This window comes from Serinus canaria, chromosome 2, assembly GCF_022539315.1.
Source record: "Serinus canaria isolate serCan28SL12 chromosome 2, serCan2020, whole genome shotgun sequence".
Taxonomy (NCBI): Eukaryota; Metazoa; Chordata; class Aves; order Passeriformes; family Fringillidae; genus Serinus; species Serinus canaria.
In genome coordinates this window covers 35,156,920-35,174,870 of record NC_066315.1, presented here as the reverse complement: position 1 = coordinate 35,174,870, position 17,951 = coordinate 35,156,920, and the positions used below count along the sequence as shown (strand labels likewise).

Below are 17,951 nucleotides of genomic sequence, written 5' to 3'. Positions count from 1 at the left end.
AAAGATAAGCTGAGAAATCCAAGCCTTGGAGAGTATATGAGCAGGAAGATAAATATAGTTATTTTTAATAAGTGTCACCCTATTAAATTCAGGAGCAAAAACTGAGAAGGAGCCAAACAGTTCTAGGTTGAAACTCCCAAATGCCTTAGGGTATGGCTGCACAAACAAGCTCCCAGGAGGCAAATTAGGGCTGATTTTTGAGAATTTCAGCTATTGTGTGTTAACTGTGTGTAAGGCCCTCTCCCACTCAGAGGTAATTTTGCAGCATTTGCTACTGCTGCCAGAGGGCCACCATTTCTCAGCACGGGGTTGCTAAACATTAAGCTGCACTTGTAAGGCCAAGCCCTGGCTTGGCTTGTGATGATTTGTTATCCTAGCTATACCCATGGTGAAAGTCAGGGGGATACAGGAATCCAGGAACCTCAAACATTCTGAAAATAGTGTGAGTGTCAAAGTCATCAGTGAGCTTCTGAAAGGCTGAGCCCTAAGACTGGGAAATGTCGCTGTGGAAGCCCTTGACAGCTCCTCAGGGATTTTCTCCTTTCTTTCTCAGCGGCACTCACTTCTAGAGAGTTACAGGGGTTAAAAAGGCAGCCTTAAAGAAAGGCTATCAAATGATTGAAGTCAGAGCAGGGTGATTCCTGATTCCTCCCAGGGCAGATCCATGTGGCCATTCCCATCTGGGAGCAGAAGTCCTGCCTGGCCATGCCTTTTTGTCTCCACAAAGGAGAGGAGAGGACAGCCCTGGTTCCCCGGGGTGGTGTCCATGAAGCTCATGTTTCTTCTGGCAAATCTCTTGGCTTTCTTAAATGGGAAGCCAGTGCTGGCTTGTTACTAATGTTTGTTTGTTTTATTAGTTACTAATAGCTTAGCCATGAAATGGATGTCACTTCTCTTCCAGGGACTCAAGGGGGACATCGGGCCTGCGGGTGTCATGGGCCCACCCGGCAGGCCCGGGCCTGTGGGCCAGCCAGGCCCCCCTGGACCTTCAGGAATAGGTAAGCTGAAAATGAGGTGACCTCCCCAGGAGTGTCCCTGCTCCCCAGCCACCTCCCCAGGAGTGTCCCTGCTCCCCATCCACCTCCCCAGGAGTGTTCCTGCTCCCCAGCCCCTCCTGACTCACCAGGCACACACAGGCCCCTGCACAGAGTGCTGCAGGGCTCTGTTTTCTTCTCCATCCACGGCAAGGAGAGGATTTCTCCTGGAGGCAGGTCACGCCATCCCTGTCCATGACTTTAAAACCTACTTTATGGCTTCTGGTGTTTCAGATAAAACCAAAACTAAATCCTGTGTGGTCCCTGAGGGATTTTTGTAGATGGGGATGATGAACAGCCATCTGGCAGCCTTGGAGAGACTAGGCAATCTCCATCATCAAAGGTCTGCTTCTCCAGATATCCTGGCTTGCAGTGAAAAACTGTGATTTCTAATCAGACAGGACGTGTTCACCCTCAGCAGCTCTGCAAGGGAAAAATAGATGAGATTGAAGTTACAGTGTCATTAAGGAAATAAGGGAAGAGAATAGAACAGGATAGGAGTCAGGGGAAAAAGAGAGCAGTGGAGAAAAACTGTCTATATAATTAAATCCTTGAGATCTATGCTCACTGCAGTTGTGTGTGTAGAAATTATGAGAAAAACCTTGTAATAACATACTTGTACATCCTCAGAGCTGTGCATGCACATGAACCCTGGCCAGCTTCTTGGTCCAAAATGGACAGGAAGGACAATACATGACCCCAACACACAATGTCCCCTTCCATTTTGCTTCACCTTTTCCTTCCCTTGCTTGCATTAGCAGACAGGAGGTCTCTTCTTGTGGTGGTGTGGAAATAGAACATCTGTAAAGCTGGGCACAGCTTCAGAATCTTCATATATCTCACGTCTCCCATTAAGAAGCATCTTTGCTTGAGTAAATTAGCTGGAAGCTTTCAGAAGGCAGAATTTTTACCGTGCTGATGGGAAGGCAGCCAGGACCTTGAGATTACTTTTTCAAGCCTTTATTCCATCCACAGAAAGTTTATGTGTCATGATTATTAATCTTTTTCCTCTAGAATATAAATTCTGATCCTAAAATACGTTTCTGTAGTGATGTCACTACTTGCAGTATGACCATATTGGCTCATAATCTAAATCTGCAGAGCAGTGCATCCTTGCCAAAGTTTGAAAGTCAAAAAGCAGTAATTTTTTTTCTTATTAATGTTTAATTAAAACATTAAAAAGCTCCTGTATTTTTAGTTGGGTTTTTGCTGTCTAGAAACCTGTGAAAGAGCATTGCTCAAGTGATTGTACAAAGACACAAGTCCAATCTGTTGTGGACTAATTCAGAGACTTACTTTCCAAAACTTGGTGTGTAGGCGCTGTAGAGTGATCTGTGGGTTCATCCTCTCCTGAATTTCTGTAGCTTCAAACAGGCTGACATTTATTCTAAGCAAATGGTCTCTCTCTTCCTCTGTAAAACTGGTAGAAAAATTCAGAAGGTGATCTGAAATAATATGACTGTGCTAAAAAGCTGGCATCTTTCTCCTGAACTACTGGAATTAGTGCCTCCCTTTGGTTCCCAGTGGAATTGGTGGGAGCTGTGCCTGTCTGAAAACTTGGGTAAATGCATACATCCACCTGACCTGTACTTTCTCCCCTAAGGTTGTGTGTGTGTGGTGTGTAGTAACCTCATAACAAGGCAAGCTGGTCCTCTGCTTCCTAGGGCAATTTGCAATTGGACCAAAGGGAGAAAGAGGACTTCCAGGGCCTCCAGGGAGATGTCTCTGCAGAACCCCACAGCAAATGAGTAACCCATCATATGAGCAATCTGTGTTTGGACACAGCTACCCAAAAGTTCCCGCGGTAAGCAAGTTTTCTGGGAGGGAGTGTAAGCAGCTCTGAAGTGCTTTTATTACCTGAGGTGTTGTACTCACTAATACTTTTTGTTTAATATATATATATAAGCAATGTGTGATTTCTAGTACCCAAAACCTCTGAGATCCAGAGGTGCAAAAGAGTTCAGCTCTTAACTTGTGTGATTGATGTGCTGAATTGCAGCTCTTCCCAAACATCAGTATGGTAGCACTTGTTTGGAAATGTTTTTCAAGTCTAGAGGTGCTCTCTTTCATGTACTACTGTATATATGTAATCTGTCCTTTTTATTTCATGAAATCAAAATTCATTTCAGATTGGTCAGTAAAGTAAGCATACCTTTCTTTTTTGTTTGGGGGTTTTTTAACACAGTGATTTCAGAATTGAATATTGGGATCAAGCATTTCATGTATGCAATAGAGCTTTCTCCCAGAGCACAGATCCTCAATAACAGGAGTTTCCACAAACTGTGAGAATCAGGTGTCTGGGCTCCAGTCTGCAGACATGCACATTATGTGGCTGATTTCCATCTCTAGCCTTGAAAGCATTTTTATCAGCAAATTGGACAAAATATTTTAAAGGACAAGGCATTGGTGAAATATGACCTAGTAATTTTTTATCATTGATTTCTTTGGGCTTTGTAACTACTGTTTATGCCCTTCTCCTTCTGCTGGGCCCTGCCTCATTATTCTGTGCAGTGCAGCACTCAGTCAGAGATAAAGATGCTCCCTTGGTGCTGTGTGCCAGCATAGCTCAGCTACTCCACCCATGCAAGTGGAAATGGTGCAGTGTCTGCTTGTCTCTGAATGCCAATGAGCAGCAAATAGTTTTGTCAGACCCCACCTGTCACAGTGTCAGAAAGCTGTCACAGTGTGTGGAAGGGACACACTCACAGCACCATTAAACTGGGTCATTGAGCTCAGCCTTTTGCACAAGTTCTTGTCAGCTGTGCCAGCTGCTTGCTCATCCCTGTTGCATTAGAAAAAACCCTCCTGTTGTTTTTGAAAACATAATGGTGAGAGATGAATGTGCTGAAATAAGGGTGCATATTACACCACACTGCATGCAAAAAAACCCCATCGTGTACTTTGCAGCCTGGAGAACTCACAGGAAAAGCTTTAAGGCTCTCAATATAATGTAGAGGTCTCATTACCCTCCTTCTCCATCAGGTACAGTTTCCTATCTTAAAAGATAGGATCTTAAAAGATCTATTACTATCATTACTTAAAAGATAGTAATGATAGTAATAGATCTTAAAAGACAGTAATGAGAGTGTAAATATCTAAAATACCATACACTATCACTATGAGCTCCCAGGTGCCATTTGTTGCCAGGAATGTGGGATGGCAAAAAGGCAAGGCTTAGCTCTGGAATTGAGGCACTTCCAGAGCCGCATTCCCTGTTTTCCTGCCTGCCCCATTTGTTTTACTCCCTCAAGAGTAAAGAACACTTTAACTTAAACTAGAGCTTAAACATCACTATTGTTTATTCTGTCCAGATCCCCATGTATCAGTTTGAAGCCTGTCTTGGGCCACTGGAAAGCTCTTGTCAGGGTTCTACAGCTGCAGATGGAAAAGATCCAGAGAGGGTGCCCTGTGCCCTGGCCCTGTGGTTTGCCAAAGCAGCACAACCTCAGTGCCACCACCCATGCACCCAGCAGCTCCTCCAGAGGAGGGCAGAGGCTGGGAAGCAAAGTGCTCTTTTCTGTCACTGACTTAGATTCATTCAATTTTTTAAAATCTTGTGCAATTTTAAAGGCTGACATCTGTAATGGTTTGAGACAGCATAGTTTTGTTATTGATTTCAAGGGAAATTGGAGCTCTGGGGCTGTTCCCTGAACTCCTGAACACAATTATAGAATCAGTTCTGTGCTGGTTTCCTATTTATTTGCTTCCTTTCATTCAAGCTGAAGGCATTTCTATTCAATGCTTCTTTAATGAAATTGGCCTTCATCCAGGGTTATGGGAATGTTCTGCTATGTAAAAATTTCAAGGTAACTTGCTTTTTAGAGAGCCAGTTCTGTTTATGTTGGTGAGACTCAGACTCAGACCTAAATGCGTTTTGCACAGAAACACTCCCTTTGCTTTTTTTAAATTTAAAAATGGCTTGAATCTTACAAAAATTAAATTGATTAAGCTGCTGAAGGAAGAGATTATTTCCTAATGTCTTTTACATCCAATTTCAGTGACTGAGACATTAAAGAAATGGGTAAGAGAGCAGCTTGTCCTAATTTTTCCATTTTGAACTAATTTTTTTGCAGTATAATTGGAGACTTGGCTTCAGACCATAGTATATGCATATAAAGAAACATGCATTTTAGTGTCAATTAAATCTAAAGAAATAACAAAGAGGTAAAAGTTAAGTGAAGGTCATATTGAGCCATGTATTATTTATTTTGTAGCCACAAACATGCCTAAAAAGTTATAGCAAATCCACAAAAAACACTTATGCCCACTTGGATTTTGCAATTGCCTCAGCATCAAACCATTTGAGCATCAGAAAGTTCTTTTCAGCAGTGATTGTGCTACACTATTTGTATGATTTTTACTTGAGGATGTGCATTTCAAAATAGGGGCCCAGGAAACACCATTATTTCCATTGCTGTATCTTCTCACCTCCTCTCTTTCTGAAAACAACTGAGCCATTTTCTGTATATTATTTACCTATTTGAATATATATATGCCAAACTAGATTCTGTGATAATCCAAAGAGTTTCTTGAGAAGGTTACCAATCACCTCTTTTTGTGTGCCCCAGATTTTTGTGGTGAACAATCAAGAAGAACTGGACCGGTTAAACACTGAAAATGCATTAGCATTTAGAAGAGATCAGAGATCTTTGTATTTCAAGGATACCTTTGGATGGCTCCCAGTCCAGGTGAAAATATGACTGTGGTCTCAGAAAACCCGTGAGTGTATGTTTCATTTTGAAATACAGAACATATTTCTGTACTTAAGGTGTCACACAGAATCAGTTAAGCAAATGGGGAAAAGCTCAGTTTTGAACACTGACACAGCTGTACATAATTCAGTGAATTTTATTCACAGGAGTCTTAATTACTGAGGAATTGACTCAGCAGTGTTGCAGGTTTTGCTAACCTCCCTGTGAACCACTGGTGAACAACCTGGAGCAGAGTTCAGGGAATTATGGTGATAAAAAGAGTTTTTATTTAATACAAAATTCGGGAAAACTCACCAGGGTACAGAGTTGCAGAACTAAAACCCTGCAAACCAAACTCACATATTTCCTTATTGCTTCAAGGAGCTAAGATGAGTCCTGCTGAAATTAACAACAGGATCTTTCTTGGGTCTGCTGGACTTTGGATCAGACTCTGTATAAACCAACAAATAACAAGGCATAAAAACCTGGCTGTGGGACCTGCCCCCCAGAGCCCTTCTCTGCTTGCTGGCCAGGCTGCTGCTGGTCTGGTTCAGTAACCACTGTGTGTTTGCCTGCTCAGCTCACCCCTCTGTACCCCATGGATTACCGCTTGGAGGAGGGGGGCACCTGTGGAGATGGCATCGTGCAGGATGGGGAGGAGTGCGACGATGGCAACACAGTTGTGACTGATGACTGCATAAGTAAGTTACAGCACAGCAGGAGGGGCTTCTTCCTGCCAGGGAAGGTGCATTAGTTGTACCACAGGGTACACTGCTGGTGCATGGGAGAGCTTGTGTGGTTTGTGAATCAAGGGCGGGCCTGGGGAAAGGGAGGCACGATGGCCACAGGGTGAAAAGTGAGGCTTCCATCCATGTGGTTGGCACACACCACACAGGACAGAGGTGACAGCAGCACTTCTCTGCATCCTGGTTGAGAGACAGTGTATTTCGAGGGCCATCCAACAGCTGGTTTACACACACACCTTTCCTGGGGCTGCCAGCTCTCTCTAAAAGCTGTAGCACACCTTTGCAGTGCAGCACAGCCCTTGGGATAGACAGTGGAGCCCTTGGGATAGACACTGTTTCTTATGATAAAATAGATCCTGAGTCCAGAAACATCACTTTGGATTTTGTTATTTGCTTGCATAGGGAAGGTGTCAGCCCACTACCTTCACTATCATGTTTACATAACATTTAATTCATGTCTACTCCATCTTCGTTCCATTTTGCTGATTGTTGATAGCAAAGAACATATAAGCATTTGGGCAGCTGTGGCAACCTTCACTTCCTCCTCTCAGTTACTTTTACATCTTGAATCCTTCTCCAGAGCACAGCCCTCACCATGTCCACATAGAAGGTTTGGTGCTCTGTTGTTCCCAGCAAAGGGATGCTTCTTCACACTTCAGAGCAGTATCACCCAACACTGAAAGATGCAATTTTTCATTTATATATCACTCAATGACTTTGAAAATGGGGTGTATGCAGTGGCCATGCCCTGTGCAAGTTACTCCATCCACCTGTCCATCACCACCCTACCCCTCATGACTTAGGAATCCCAGTCAACTTCTCGATGACAACAGGAAAGAGATTTCAAAGGCAATTCCATCTCAACAGGTCTAGGGAGACACATAAATAAAATCCCTGCTAAGTTTGCCTGACTGCAGAGCACTCCAGAGAGACGGCAGACAACATCTCTCCTGTTTCCAGACATGAGGAAACGATTAAATTAGAACTTGCAATCAGCTGTGGGGAACAACCATGTGGCAAGATAGTGTTCATTAGTTCTAGTGCCTGCAAAATTGTGCACTCTGTGTCTGAGGGCACTTTGTGCTCTCTGTGCTGTGCATTGTCCAAAGCCTCAGTGGAGGCCTTGCAGTACACAGATTTGACACTGATGTGACCCATCCTTGAGTTATTTGGAAATGAGCACATTGTCGTCATTCTTCTCCTGTAACTGAACCAAAAGGAAAAGGCTAGCAGAATGTTAAATGGATTTTGTTGGAAAAGAGGCTTGTTGGTCTTAGAAGCATCAGTTTCTGACAAACATATCCTTGGTGCAATTAATTAATCATTTCTATTTGTAAATAACTCACTTCAGCCTCTTAAAAACTCCCTGTTCCTGAGTGTCTGTTTAATCCTTGGCTTGACACCAATGGATTCTCCCAGAAGATGTCGAAGGGATTTTAACTAAATGAATTTGTTCATGTTAGAAAGTCATTTTCAATATGCTGAAGATATTAAAATCAAAGTCCAATTGCTAAAATGGCGAGCAAACCCACAAATTGCTGCAGCCTACGTGTCAGTCACCATGAAAAAATGTGACAAATCCCACTCACGCTCAAGTCAGTAGGAGTCATCAGTGGGAAAATCATGATTTTGGCAACATTTATAAGTTTTATTTCTTTATAGACAGGCTGCATAATTTCGTTCATATGTGGAAACTCACAGCAGACAAAGAGAGATATTGCACAGAACTGGGGAATGGTCTAGGTTGGGAATTTCAAACCGGTTAACCACCTAAGATCATTTTTTTGAGATTGTGACTTCCCCGAATCATTTATGTGAACTGTATTTTATGTTTCCCTTAACTTGTTTTGATGGTAATTATCTATGGCAATAATAAGTTTCAAATAAGTGCTGTTGTAATTACTGATTCTGTAATAATTATTTTTAGTATTTATCCATTCTTTCCCTTCATCACTGAAATTAGCCTAAAAAAGTACATTCTTTCTAGTGAAGAGCACTGCTCCTTCTAAGACACTCCTTACAGAATGCCTTCCCCATAATGTCTTGCTTTATACTTAACCCTTAAAAAGCTTATTCCAGTTACTTCACCTGTTTCTTTTACATATGAAGTGCCTGGAAGGTGTTTATTTCTTTATTTTTCACCAGGGTGCCGCCGTGCTTACTGTGGAGATGGCTACAAGCACGAGGGGGTTGAAGACTGTGATGGGATGGATTTTGGCTACCTGACATGTAGAACATACCTTCCTGGGTAAGAGGAGGTCTTCACTTTGGTTTGGTGGGTTTTTTTGTTTGTTTATGGAGCAGGGTTTTGTGTGTGTTTTTGTCTTTCTTTTTTTCTCTTTTCCAGCTTTAAAACAGAGGAGTTTTACCCACTTAAACCTTATTCCACTGGGACCACTGCAAGCAGCAGGGAAGAAAGAGTCTGCCAAATTATTTCTGTATATCATTGACTTTAAGGGCTAAATCTCATTTCACAGTATGAAGTCCATGCCTCTTACTGTACAAAATGAATGAAGGTCACACTGACCTATGTTTGCCCATTTCTTGGCAAGATTTCTTTATCTGGTCACAATAATGTCCAGCCATAACCTTAGAAAAGTAGGAAAGACCGTGACAAGACGATCACACTGAAGGAAAAAAACCTCACAACATCCAAACCACAGGCTGGTACCAGCCTCTTGCTGCCCTTCCCATTAATGGGTACTCTGGGGGTGTATTTGCTTTGAATCAAGCAGTCATCTCTCAGCTTTTTCAAAGTGCAGGAAATTCATTCACCAGCAGATGCAAATCTATACATCTGTGTGGCAAAGTGCTTCATTTAAAACATCTGCTTACTGTTGACTTGCCTTCTCTGCCACTGTTTAGGCAGCTTCCTCTGGTCAGCGTTTTGCCTCCAACAGCAGCACCTCTATTTAGCTGTCAGGTATTGTTACTGGCTAACAGGAAACATTTAATTTGCAAACTAAATTACGTGCAGAGCCCTCATCATTCAGGGAACAATAATGTGCTAATTGACAGGAATAAGAAACCACAGGATGTCTTTGTAAATCTAGTGCTGTGCTAATCCTTCCACTGTAATTGTTGGAGCACTTTTGGTGTAAGAGATTACTAAAATCCAGACCAGTCAACCTGACAAAACTAAAACATTTTACAGAGACCTCATCTTCAGACAGTGTGGAGTTGTTCTCTACTGTGAAAACTATTCCCTTCTAAGAGTCTGAAATTTGGTGCCCAACACAGCACCACAAAAGCTTGAAGAAAACTTTATAAATTTCACTTTGCTTGTATATTCAAGTTGTTGAAGAGCAACTGAGATATTTTATTTTTGTGTGTAGTCTGCAAATTATCTGCCAAACTAAAGAAAAAGCTGTGAATCATGAGTAAGTGGGCTGCTTGTGTGAGTATAACACTCCCATGGGAGTTTTACCCCGAAATAACCTTTCCTCCAAGAGCTCTGCTGCAACTGATTTTCCCATTTTTTACTCTTTCCAGCCCACAGATCCCTCCTCCTGTTTCACACACCTTCTCTTCAGATTTGATGTTAGTCTGAGAATGTGGGTTATCCTAGGATGTAGTTTTAAAGCTGCACAGCTTGACGTTGTGGATGGGTTATTCACTTAGACATTCTAGCAATAAAAACTCATTTAAATTCTTATTAACAGTTCTGATCAGGTCTTCAGTAGGTACAGCCACTGCTCAGTTTAAGACAGTAGGAAGATAAAATCTCTGGTTGTCCTTATTTTGCAAGGACTCTTCAATTTACTCTTTTAAAAATTATTTCTAATGTGGGAATGTGTCACTCTCATTATTTCAAGTACATGAAAAAGAAGTTAGAGGACAGGCACAGTCATGCCTGCTGAAGCTGTTGGGAGTAACTGGAATAACACTTAACTCAGAGCCTAAGATATTTTGTTCCACAGCTTCCGTGGGTGAGCGCCAGGACCTTTTGCATCCACCCCCATGAAATGCTCCAGTCCTGATGCCAACAGGGATTTTATTTTTTTTTTTTAATTGACATTACTGCAAGTTAATCTTCACTGATAGTTTCTCCTGGACGCCTGTTTTGCTGACAGAGGAGAACACAGTCGAGCACTGATGAAAATTGCCCTCCTATTTAGTTTCCCATATGCTGCTGCATATGCAAATTCTTTACTCCTACAGAGAGCTACATCCATGAACTGGATGATCCATACCGTGTTTTGAAACTGAGATATTCTCTTTTATTCCAGGTCTTACGGGAAATTGCGCTGCACTTCTTACTGCTACATTGACTCCACACAGTGTCGATACTTCACATGAGGCAGCAGAGGTGGGCAGCATCCCTTGCCTAGGGGGTGCTAGGTGCTACACTATCACCTATCCAAGAAGGACTGGGACATAAAAAAACCACCCACCTCTGGGAAAACAAACAAAGACACATCATGCTGCTGATAGCCATTCTGAGATTTTTTTTTTTAAAGATAGGTTTGTCAGATAGGGAAAAATAGGACCACTGCATCCTGTCTTAATAGAGAAATTAATGTCAAGCTGTGTGTGCCAGTGAGACTTCATGCGGCTGGGATGGCAACTTGCTCTTCATCACAAAAGCAACATTAAACTACTGGAAGCTGAGTTTCATTAACCAGGAACATCATGTAACAATTACCTCGACTTAGCACTGTTAAACCCAAATATAATCTCTTCAGGGGTTTTGTCTTAAACCCTTCTCTGCATAAACACAGAGCATATCTTGGATGCAGCGTTAAGAGGGACTTTCTCTTTTATTACAATGTGAACTTCGCAAGTGTTGTATCCACTAGAGATGACTTCAGCAACTCTAAGGTTACCAATGCTCCTTCATTGGTCAAAGGACTTAAAGTTCTTTCAGAATCAGCAAATCAGTCAAATAAGCTGGTTAACATCACCCTCAGGCAAAGACGTTGTCGGTGTGTGTCTGTGCGCTGCAAGCAGGAGGCCTGCAAAACACACCACAAAAGGACAAACTGGACAAATAAACTGTGAAATAGCCAAGAAGTTCTCTCCCAGGAGAAAATCAGACAAGGAGGGAAGATAAAAAAGGAACATACTTCTGTATTTTTCTCCTCTGTGCTGAACTGGCTGGGCTCTGCCTGACCCCGGGGGCTGCGACAGCATTGGTTCCCCACCCAGAAACCACGGCCGGCCATGCACACATTGTCTTCTCTCTGGTGCCCACACTGGAAGGTCTTTGCATTTGCAACCTGCTGTCCACCCAGCCCTCACTCAATTCCCAGTTATCCCCTGTGCTCCCTCCCCCTGTGCCACTGGCTGATTCTGCACCATGTGCCCCAGTGTGTGTTCTCCCTTTTGTACCACCGTAAATCAGACCCTGGAGTCGTGCATCCATGGATGTTCGGTCATGCTGTGCAATGTACATGTGGAGTTTTGGTTTTTGGGAAGGTCTCTCAACTATATCAGCTCTGATTGGAGTCAGGGTAATTATATACTTATTTATTAGCAAGTAGTAAAGAGCAAGTTTCACATGGAAAGCATATTAAATGTTATGTGAAAAAAAGTCTATAACAGCAAATGAAACCAAGAATGTGCAGAATTCAGGACTAAAAGCCTTAAAACAAGGCATTATTTTCATACAAGCCACTCTTTCCTGCTTTGTGGTAAATGCTGTACAGGACTGTGTGAAATGTGAGTTATCTGTGCCAGGGACAGCACTGCAACAGCTGCACTGACTCTGGCACTTCTGTAGAGGTTACATAAAGGTGGATGTTACAAGGATAATGCATTAAAGCAATCAAGAAACACATGCAGCTTTGACCACCTGCCTAGAGGACTTGAACTATGCACGTATAAAGTGATATTGGAAATCACAAATTAGCAACAAAAAATGAAAGAAAATTTGTGTATCTTCATGGTTATCACTTACCTGGGCTATTTGTGTTGCTATGAAGCCAAGTCACCATCATTTGTAGCCCAGTTCAACGGTTTGATTTTATTTTTTTTTTTTTTGTTAACTGAGGTCTTAATAAAAGGTCCAGGAACCACTGGGACAAGAAAATTGCCAGAAACTCTGGAAATCTGGACACTAGTACAGCTGCCTTTTAAGTTTCCTGTGCTAGTGCCAGCAGCAGGTTCCAGCAGCATCACACCACGAGGAGCAGGTTCTGGTTGTTGGGAGGCTTTCGAGGACAAACACACTCCCAGCAGCAATCCTGCTAGCCATCCCTCCAGCTGAACCCCTGGCAGAATCTGGGGTGGAGACACTCCATCTGAACTACCCACCTTCTCCAAGGAGTTAATCTCAACCCCCCAAAAGGCTGGAGTCTCTGAGAAGCTGGTAATCCCAGTGGCCTCTCACCTTCATTTTTTCATTAAAAGCTCCTACCTCCAAAGGACATTGAAATAACAAAGCTATGTGCATGGATCATAGAAAATGTAAACAGGAGATGTGGTCACCCAGGTAAAACTACTGTGCTGCTCATGTTCAGAAAGGGGCCTTTCACCCTGGTCAGGCTGGGAACAGCATGGATTTTAAATGGACAAAGCAATGTAAAATACAAGAAAACAAACAAAAAAAAAAATCATGCTTCCATTACTGTCATGCTCCCCTCAGAAGATAAAGCATGAGAAAGACACCTGGGAAGGTGTAAAGTATATATGATTTAAAATGCTGCCAAGAAATCTTTGCCCTCATTACTCACATACCTGATTTATCATCATTTGGGTATTCTTCAGCTGGGTGATGCCTGGTCTGCTGCAAATTGTCTTCCCTCCTTCTCTGAGTTTGGGAACTTAAAACATTGTGCCAAGACAGGTTCAAAAGTTAATTGGAATATTTCAGTTCCTTGGACTTTTGTAGCAGCATACACTTTTGGGAGAGTTTTCTAATGATTAGTATGCAACTCAAGGCAAGTACAAAGCATTATGCCATGCACTGTATTAATGCATACAAAAAAATCTGGCTTGCACTTAATATAAGATTAAATATATGTAATTGCCTACTGTGTATATTAGCAGCTCATGTCAATAAATCATGCTACCTTATTTCCCCTATGTCCTTACTTTCACTTATTTAATTTTGTGCTTAACAGCATGGGTTTTAAATATAATTACCTAGTTTAAGATGCTGAGGAGGGAAAAAACACCTCTTTTCCCATGCCTGCTGCCTCTCCCTGCCTGCCGTGGGATCCAGTTCTGTGTGGGCGCAGTGACGCGCACACAGCCTGGGAGTGTGACTGTGCATCCCTGCTCCTGGGCTTGCCACTGCCTCATCCCCAAACTGACCCCTGCAACACACCATGGGCAGAACAGCTCCACTTCCACTGATTTCTGGTTGGAACCCAGAATGTACTTGGTTTTAATAAGGCTTTGGGCTGTGGTGTGGGGGATTATCTGCTCCTGCTACCTGATAATGTATTTACTGGCTGCTTTGTAACTCTGTACCAGAGGCTGAGCTGATGGCTGTGAAACAGAAAGCAACAGCCTCAGGTGCTGATGGACAGTGGGCACCCAGGATTTGGTCACTCCTGGAAACTGGCACGCAGGCTTTGGGAAGAGGGTCCTGCCTGCTTCCAGAAGAGGGTCCTGCCTTGCAGCCTGGGAGTCTGTTGTGCCAAGGCTTTTTGTGTATAACAGGGAGCTCCAGAGAAGGGCTGTCCTTCCTTTCCCCAGGGGAAAAGGAAGTGTATTGACAGACAGAATAAATGAGTCTATTTCTGCCTGTTCTTTCTAGAAGCTCAGCTTCTGTGACACCTCTCTGGCACCCAAATGCCTAGGTCGTTTCTCCCTTCCCTTCAAAGTGCTCAAAATCATAGCTGTCAAGTCTGTCCTTGCCCATAAATCTGGCCATGCCCCTCGTCTCCTTCTTTCTTTCTTCTTAGTTCCTCTAAAGACACCAAAGTTCATATTCTTTGTAACCTCCTGAAAACTCTGCAACACCCTTGCTGCTCTGCTGGGTTTCATCAGCTTCTCTTTCAGTCTCTCACACCATCCCTCTTCTAACATCTTCTGCTTGTGGCAGCCCTGCCATATGTCACAGCAAAGCCCCTTGGTCACGGTCCTTACCTTCTAAAAATTGTAGGATGCATTTCCCACTTCAGCCCCACCCATTTGTACAAGGAGAGGGGGGATTGGTGGTTATCCTTAAACTGCAGGTCTCCAAGAACTGTTCTTGAGCACCAGCTCTTTATGAAGATTAACAGTAGCAAGTCCCCACTTAGCTGCATTTGGGGACAATTCAATACATTTGGCTGCCACATGCAATCAGGAGATGTATTTTAAAAAGATGACCAAAATAAACCCAAGATAAGTTAATCACTTCTGTGCTGTGGTTCTTTGCTGATATTTAAATCTTTCACGCACAATGCTGCAAGGAGATGTTTAAAGAGCTGTTGGAAAATTGACATTTTAATTCACAAAAGGTGAGGCAATGAGAGCACTTTCTCAAAGACTTTCAATTTCTCTCTCTGATAGCTTTTGCCTAAGGAGATGGAAATGGCAAAGCAAGGGTCTCTTCCCAGGAAACCATTTCCTTGCAAGGAAAGCACAGAATAATGGGCTATTGAACTCTGCTACAGGCAGCACAAGGTACTGCCTAAAGGACAGGCAACAGGTGAATGCAAAATTTAGATCAGGAATTTGGATCAGAGTAACTGATGCTGATTAATCTGGTAAGAGACCATACAACTTGCAGACCATTAGAGCACTGTCAGGCCTTAACCAAAGAGAGAAAAGGAGCAAAGCCTAAGCAAATGAGCCATTGTGTCTTTAATGAACATAGTCAGTGAAAACTCCCCTCAATATTAATATGTCCAGGTAGATGCCCAGCGATGTGCTCTATGCAGAAAGCTGGTGTCACTCCAGGGCCAAAAAGGCCGGAGCAAAGCCTGGGCACATGCTTTCATTGCATCAGTAATTACTGGGGCATTTAGGAGGATGGCCCTGAACCAGCCCAGCCAGGGAAGGCAGCATTTGAAAGGATGGTCAGGCCAAATTATATTAGAGGAGGGTACTGATGGAAATTACATTAGTGGCTACTTCCCTCTCTCCATCCCTGGCAAAATCTTGGCACTTAAAAGGCACTGAGTTATAGCCCTGGCCTTTTACAGCTTTTAATTCACTCTGACAGTTTCCCTGAGCGTCTGAGGGAGGGTCCAGTTTGGATGCATAATCTTCTCCAGTGACAGAGAAGAGGGTTTAAGCAGACATATTTTGCTGCACCCTTCCCACACACAGCTGAGCAAGTGGCCCTCCTGCATGGAGTGCTGCCCAGGATTTTCTTTGGAAAGGAGTGGAAGGAGAATGGTGGAGCTGAATCCTGCAAAGCCACTGACAGCAAAGGCAAGGGGTGCAGCAGGGCATTGCATGGAGCAGGAGCCACTCTGGCCAGTGTGGCTGAGCTGGGAAGGGGCCTCATGCTGCCACATGCACCAGAGCATCTCGTGTTCTGCCTGCAATGCTGTTCCCAGGGCTAATGCTGCTGGTGGTATCTCCTGCAGGACACAGGGAAGGACAAAGCACTCCCTGAGCTGTTCTGCAGGCGCAGCTGGGAGCCTGCCTTGCTGGTCTGCCATAACACAAACACAGACGTTCCACAGAGCAGGAATCTGAGTTAATGGCACAATAAATCAGCCAGGAGGAAGAGGAGGTAACATTAACCTACTCACACAGCAGCATGTTTAGTATATTTAGCAACTTGGCAACTGATCACCCTCTCTTAGCCGGTGTAAAGTGTCACCATTTAATGAGGGAATAAACTGACATCAGCATTAAATTCAAGCCCGTGGCAAGGTGTCTTTGACCCTTGTGCCAGGTGTGGAGGAAGCTTTCAGATTTTATCTTGAAGAGCAGTCAGAGCCCTGTCAGGGTCTGTAGCATCTTCTGTAGGGTAAACAGGGGAGTGGGTATTGATGGTTATTCACTGTCACCCTCCTGGGAGGAAGAGACACCCAGTGGAATTTCCCACTGAGCCACCTCAGAGTGCTGACTTACACCATGGAAAAGCAGGCATGTAACACTTACTTTCCTTTGCCTTCCCAACCAGAGCACCCCCAATTTAGTGGAGCAAGGAGAGAACTGCTTGAGAACTCCATCTGTTCCCCAAACCCTTTGTGGGATCCCAGAAACTCTTAGGTGACTAATTTTGTTGGAAGTGAAGAGCTACCATTGCTCCCTGCCTCGCCCATTTCAGTAGCCCCATGAAACTCATCATGCATGAGTTGGGAGAGGCTTTGCTGAGCCAGTCAGACATCTGGGGCAGGTTATGTTTGCTGCTTCCCATGCCTTCCTCTCAGAGGTTCTTTGATGGACAAATGGGGATATAGAGGAGCCTGGCAACCCTGATGCTTTCACAGCAATGTAAATTTATTTTACACATTTCCGCTGGGTTTGACATTTTACCTGCCTGGCACTAGCACTGCTCTGAGAACAGGATGTGCCAAGAAAGAGAACATTGAGGACTGCTCAGATTTTGACTTGTTAGCAGATTTAAAGGGGAGGATGACTGATGAGAAGTGAGAAACAGAATAGTTCAGGCAACTGAACTGTACAGAACTGGCTGGTTGAAATGTGTATACTGTGGCCAGGATCTACAGAGGGTTGTGAAATACAATGAAAGGCTGGGTGTAAACTGTGGTGCCCCAGTAGGTTCAGATAAACCATCATAAACCACGTGGTGGCTGTAGTGACAAGTTACTGTTATGTGTCATTTGAGCAGAGGTTGGTTGTCAAACCCAGCACAGCCCCAAGGCAGAAGCATGGGACCAGTGGGAAAAGCTAGCAATGCTGCTGGCCTTGGTGGGTGCAGGGAAGGGCAGAGAGGCTCACTCTGTGCCAGGACTTTTTGAGGAAGACAATATCTGGCGTGAAAGGTTGTGGGATTACAGCTTCTAAATAAAGCTCTGAGAGCTGTACCTGTTGCTGCCTGGGGTCAGCAAGCTCTGCCTTATGCTGCCTGAGACTGAGCTGTTGTGCTAACTTCAAGATGTCAAATGTTTGTCCTCTGCTCCACACTATGACATTATTTGATGAGCAATTATGTCCTGTAGGTTTGTCAGGGAGTAACCACGTGGCAGGGATGATTAAACTGCCTATGGAATAAATGGAATAAATAGCTTCACATCAGAGGGTTTGTACTGGGTACTGGCAAAGAAGAGAACCCTAAGGATGTGCAAATAATGTGTTTATTCCTCCTGTATTCAGCAATCAAGTATCTGTCATGCTGTTTGCAAGGGCACTCCCCTGCTCTCTCTACCAGTACTGCCCCTGTATTCTGCAGCCCTGAGGATGGCAGGGCTCCAGCTGCAGGGTACAGAGAGCTAAAACTTCCTGCCAAAGCCACCAGAAGGCCGTGGGGGGGTTTCAGCAGCACGGTGGGGTGATGCCCAGTGGCTCTAGTTCCTTTCTTTGCTTGCAACACTCACATCCACATTTCCCAGCAGGGTGGTCTTCTTGGTGAGCACATCTTTATGTGAAGGCTGATGACTTCTTAATTTCTGCTGTAACCACAG

The 17,951-nt window shown here is 43.7% G+C and overlaps 1 protein-coding gene across 2 annotated transcripts in view; it reads left to right on the top strand.

The window, feature by feature from the left end:
* The window catches only part of COLQ (collagen like tail subunit of asymmetric acetylcholinesterase), a 41,330-nt gene extending 27,830 nt beyond the window's left edge, over positions 1-13,500 (top strand). For both annotated transcript variants that reach the window (XM_018909566.3, XM_030239883.2), the window contains exons 12-17: positions 902-998; positions 2,699-2,838; positions 5,603-5,722; positions 6,306-6,426; positions 8,617-8,719; positions 10,701-13,500. In XM_018909566.3, the coding sequence (XP_018765111.1) occupies positions 902-998; positions 2,699-2,838; positions 5,603-5,722; positions 6,306-6,426; positions 8,617-8,719; positions 10,701-10,770 (651 nt within the window). In that variant the 3' untranslated portion in view covers positions 10,771-13,500. The remainder of the gene's footprint in view (positions 1-901; positions 999-2,698; positions 2,839-5,602; positions 5,723-6,305; positions 6,427-8,616; positions 8,720-10,700) is intronic.
* Positions 13,501-17,951: the final 4,451 nt, after the last annotated feature.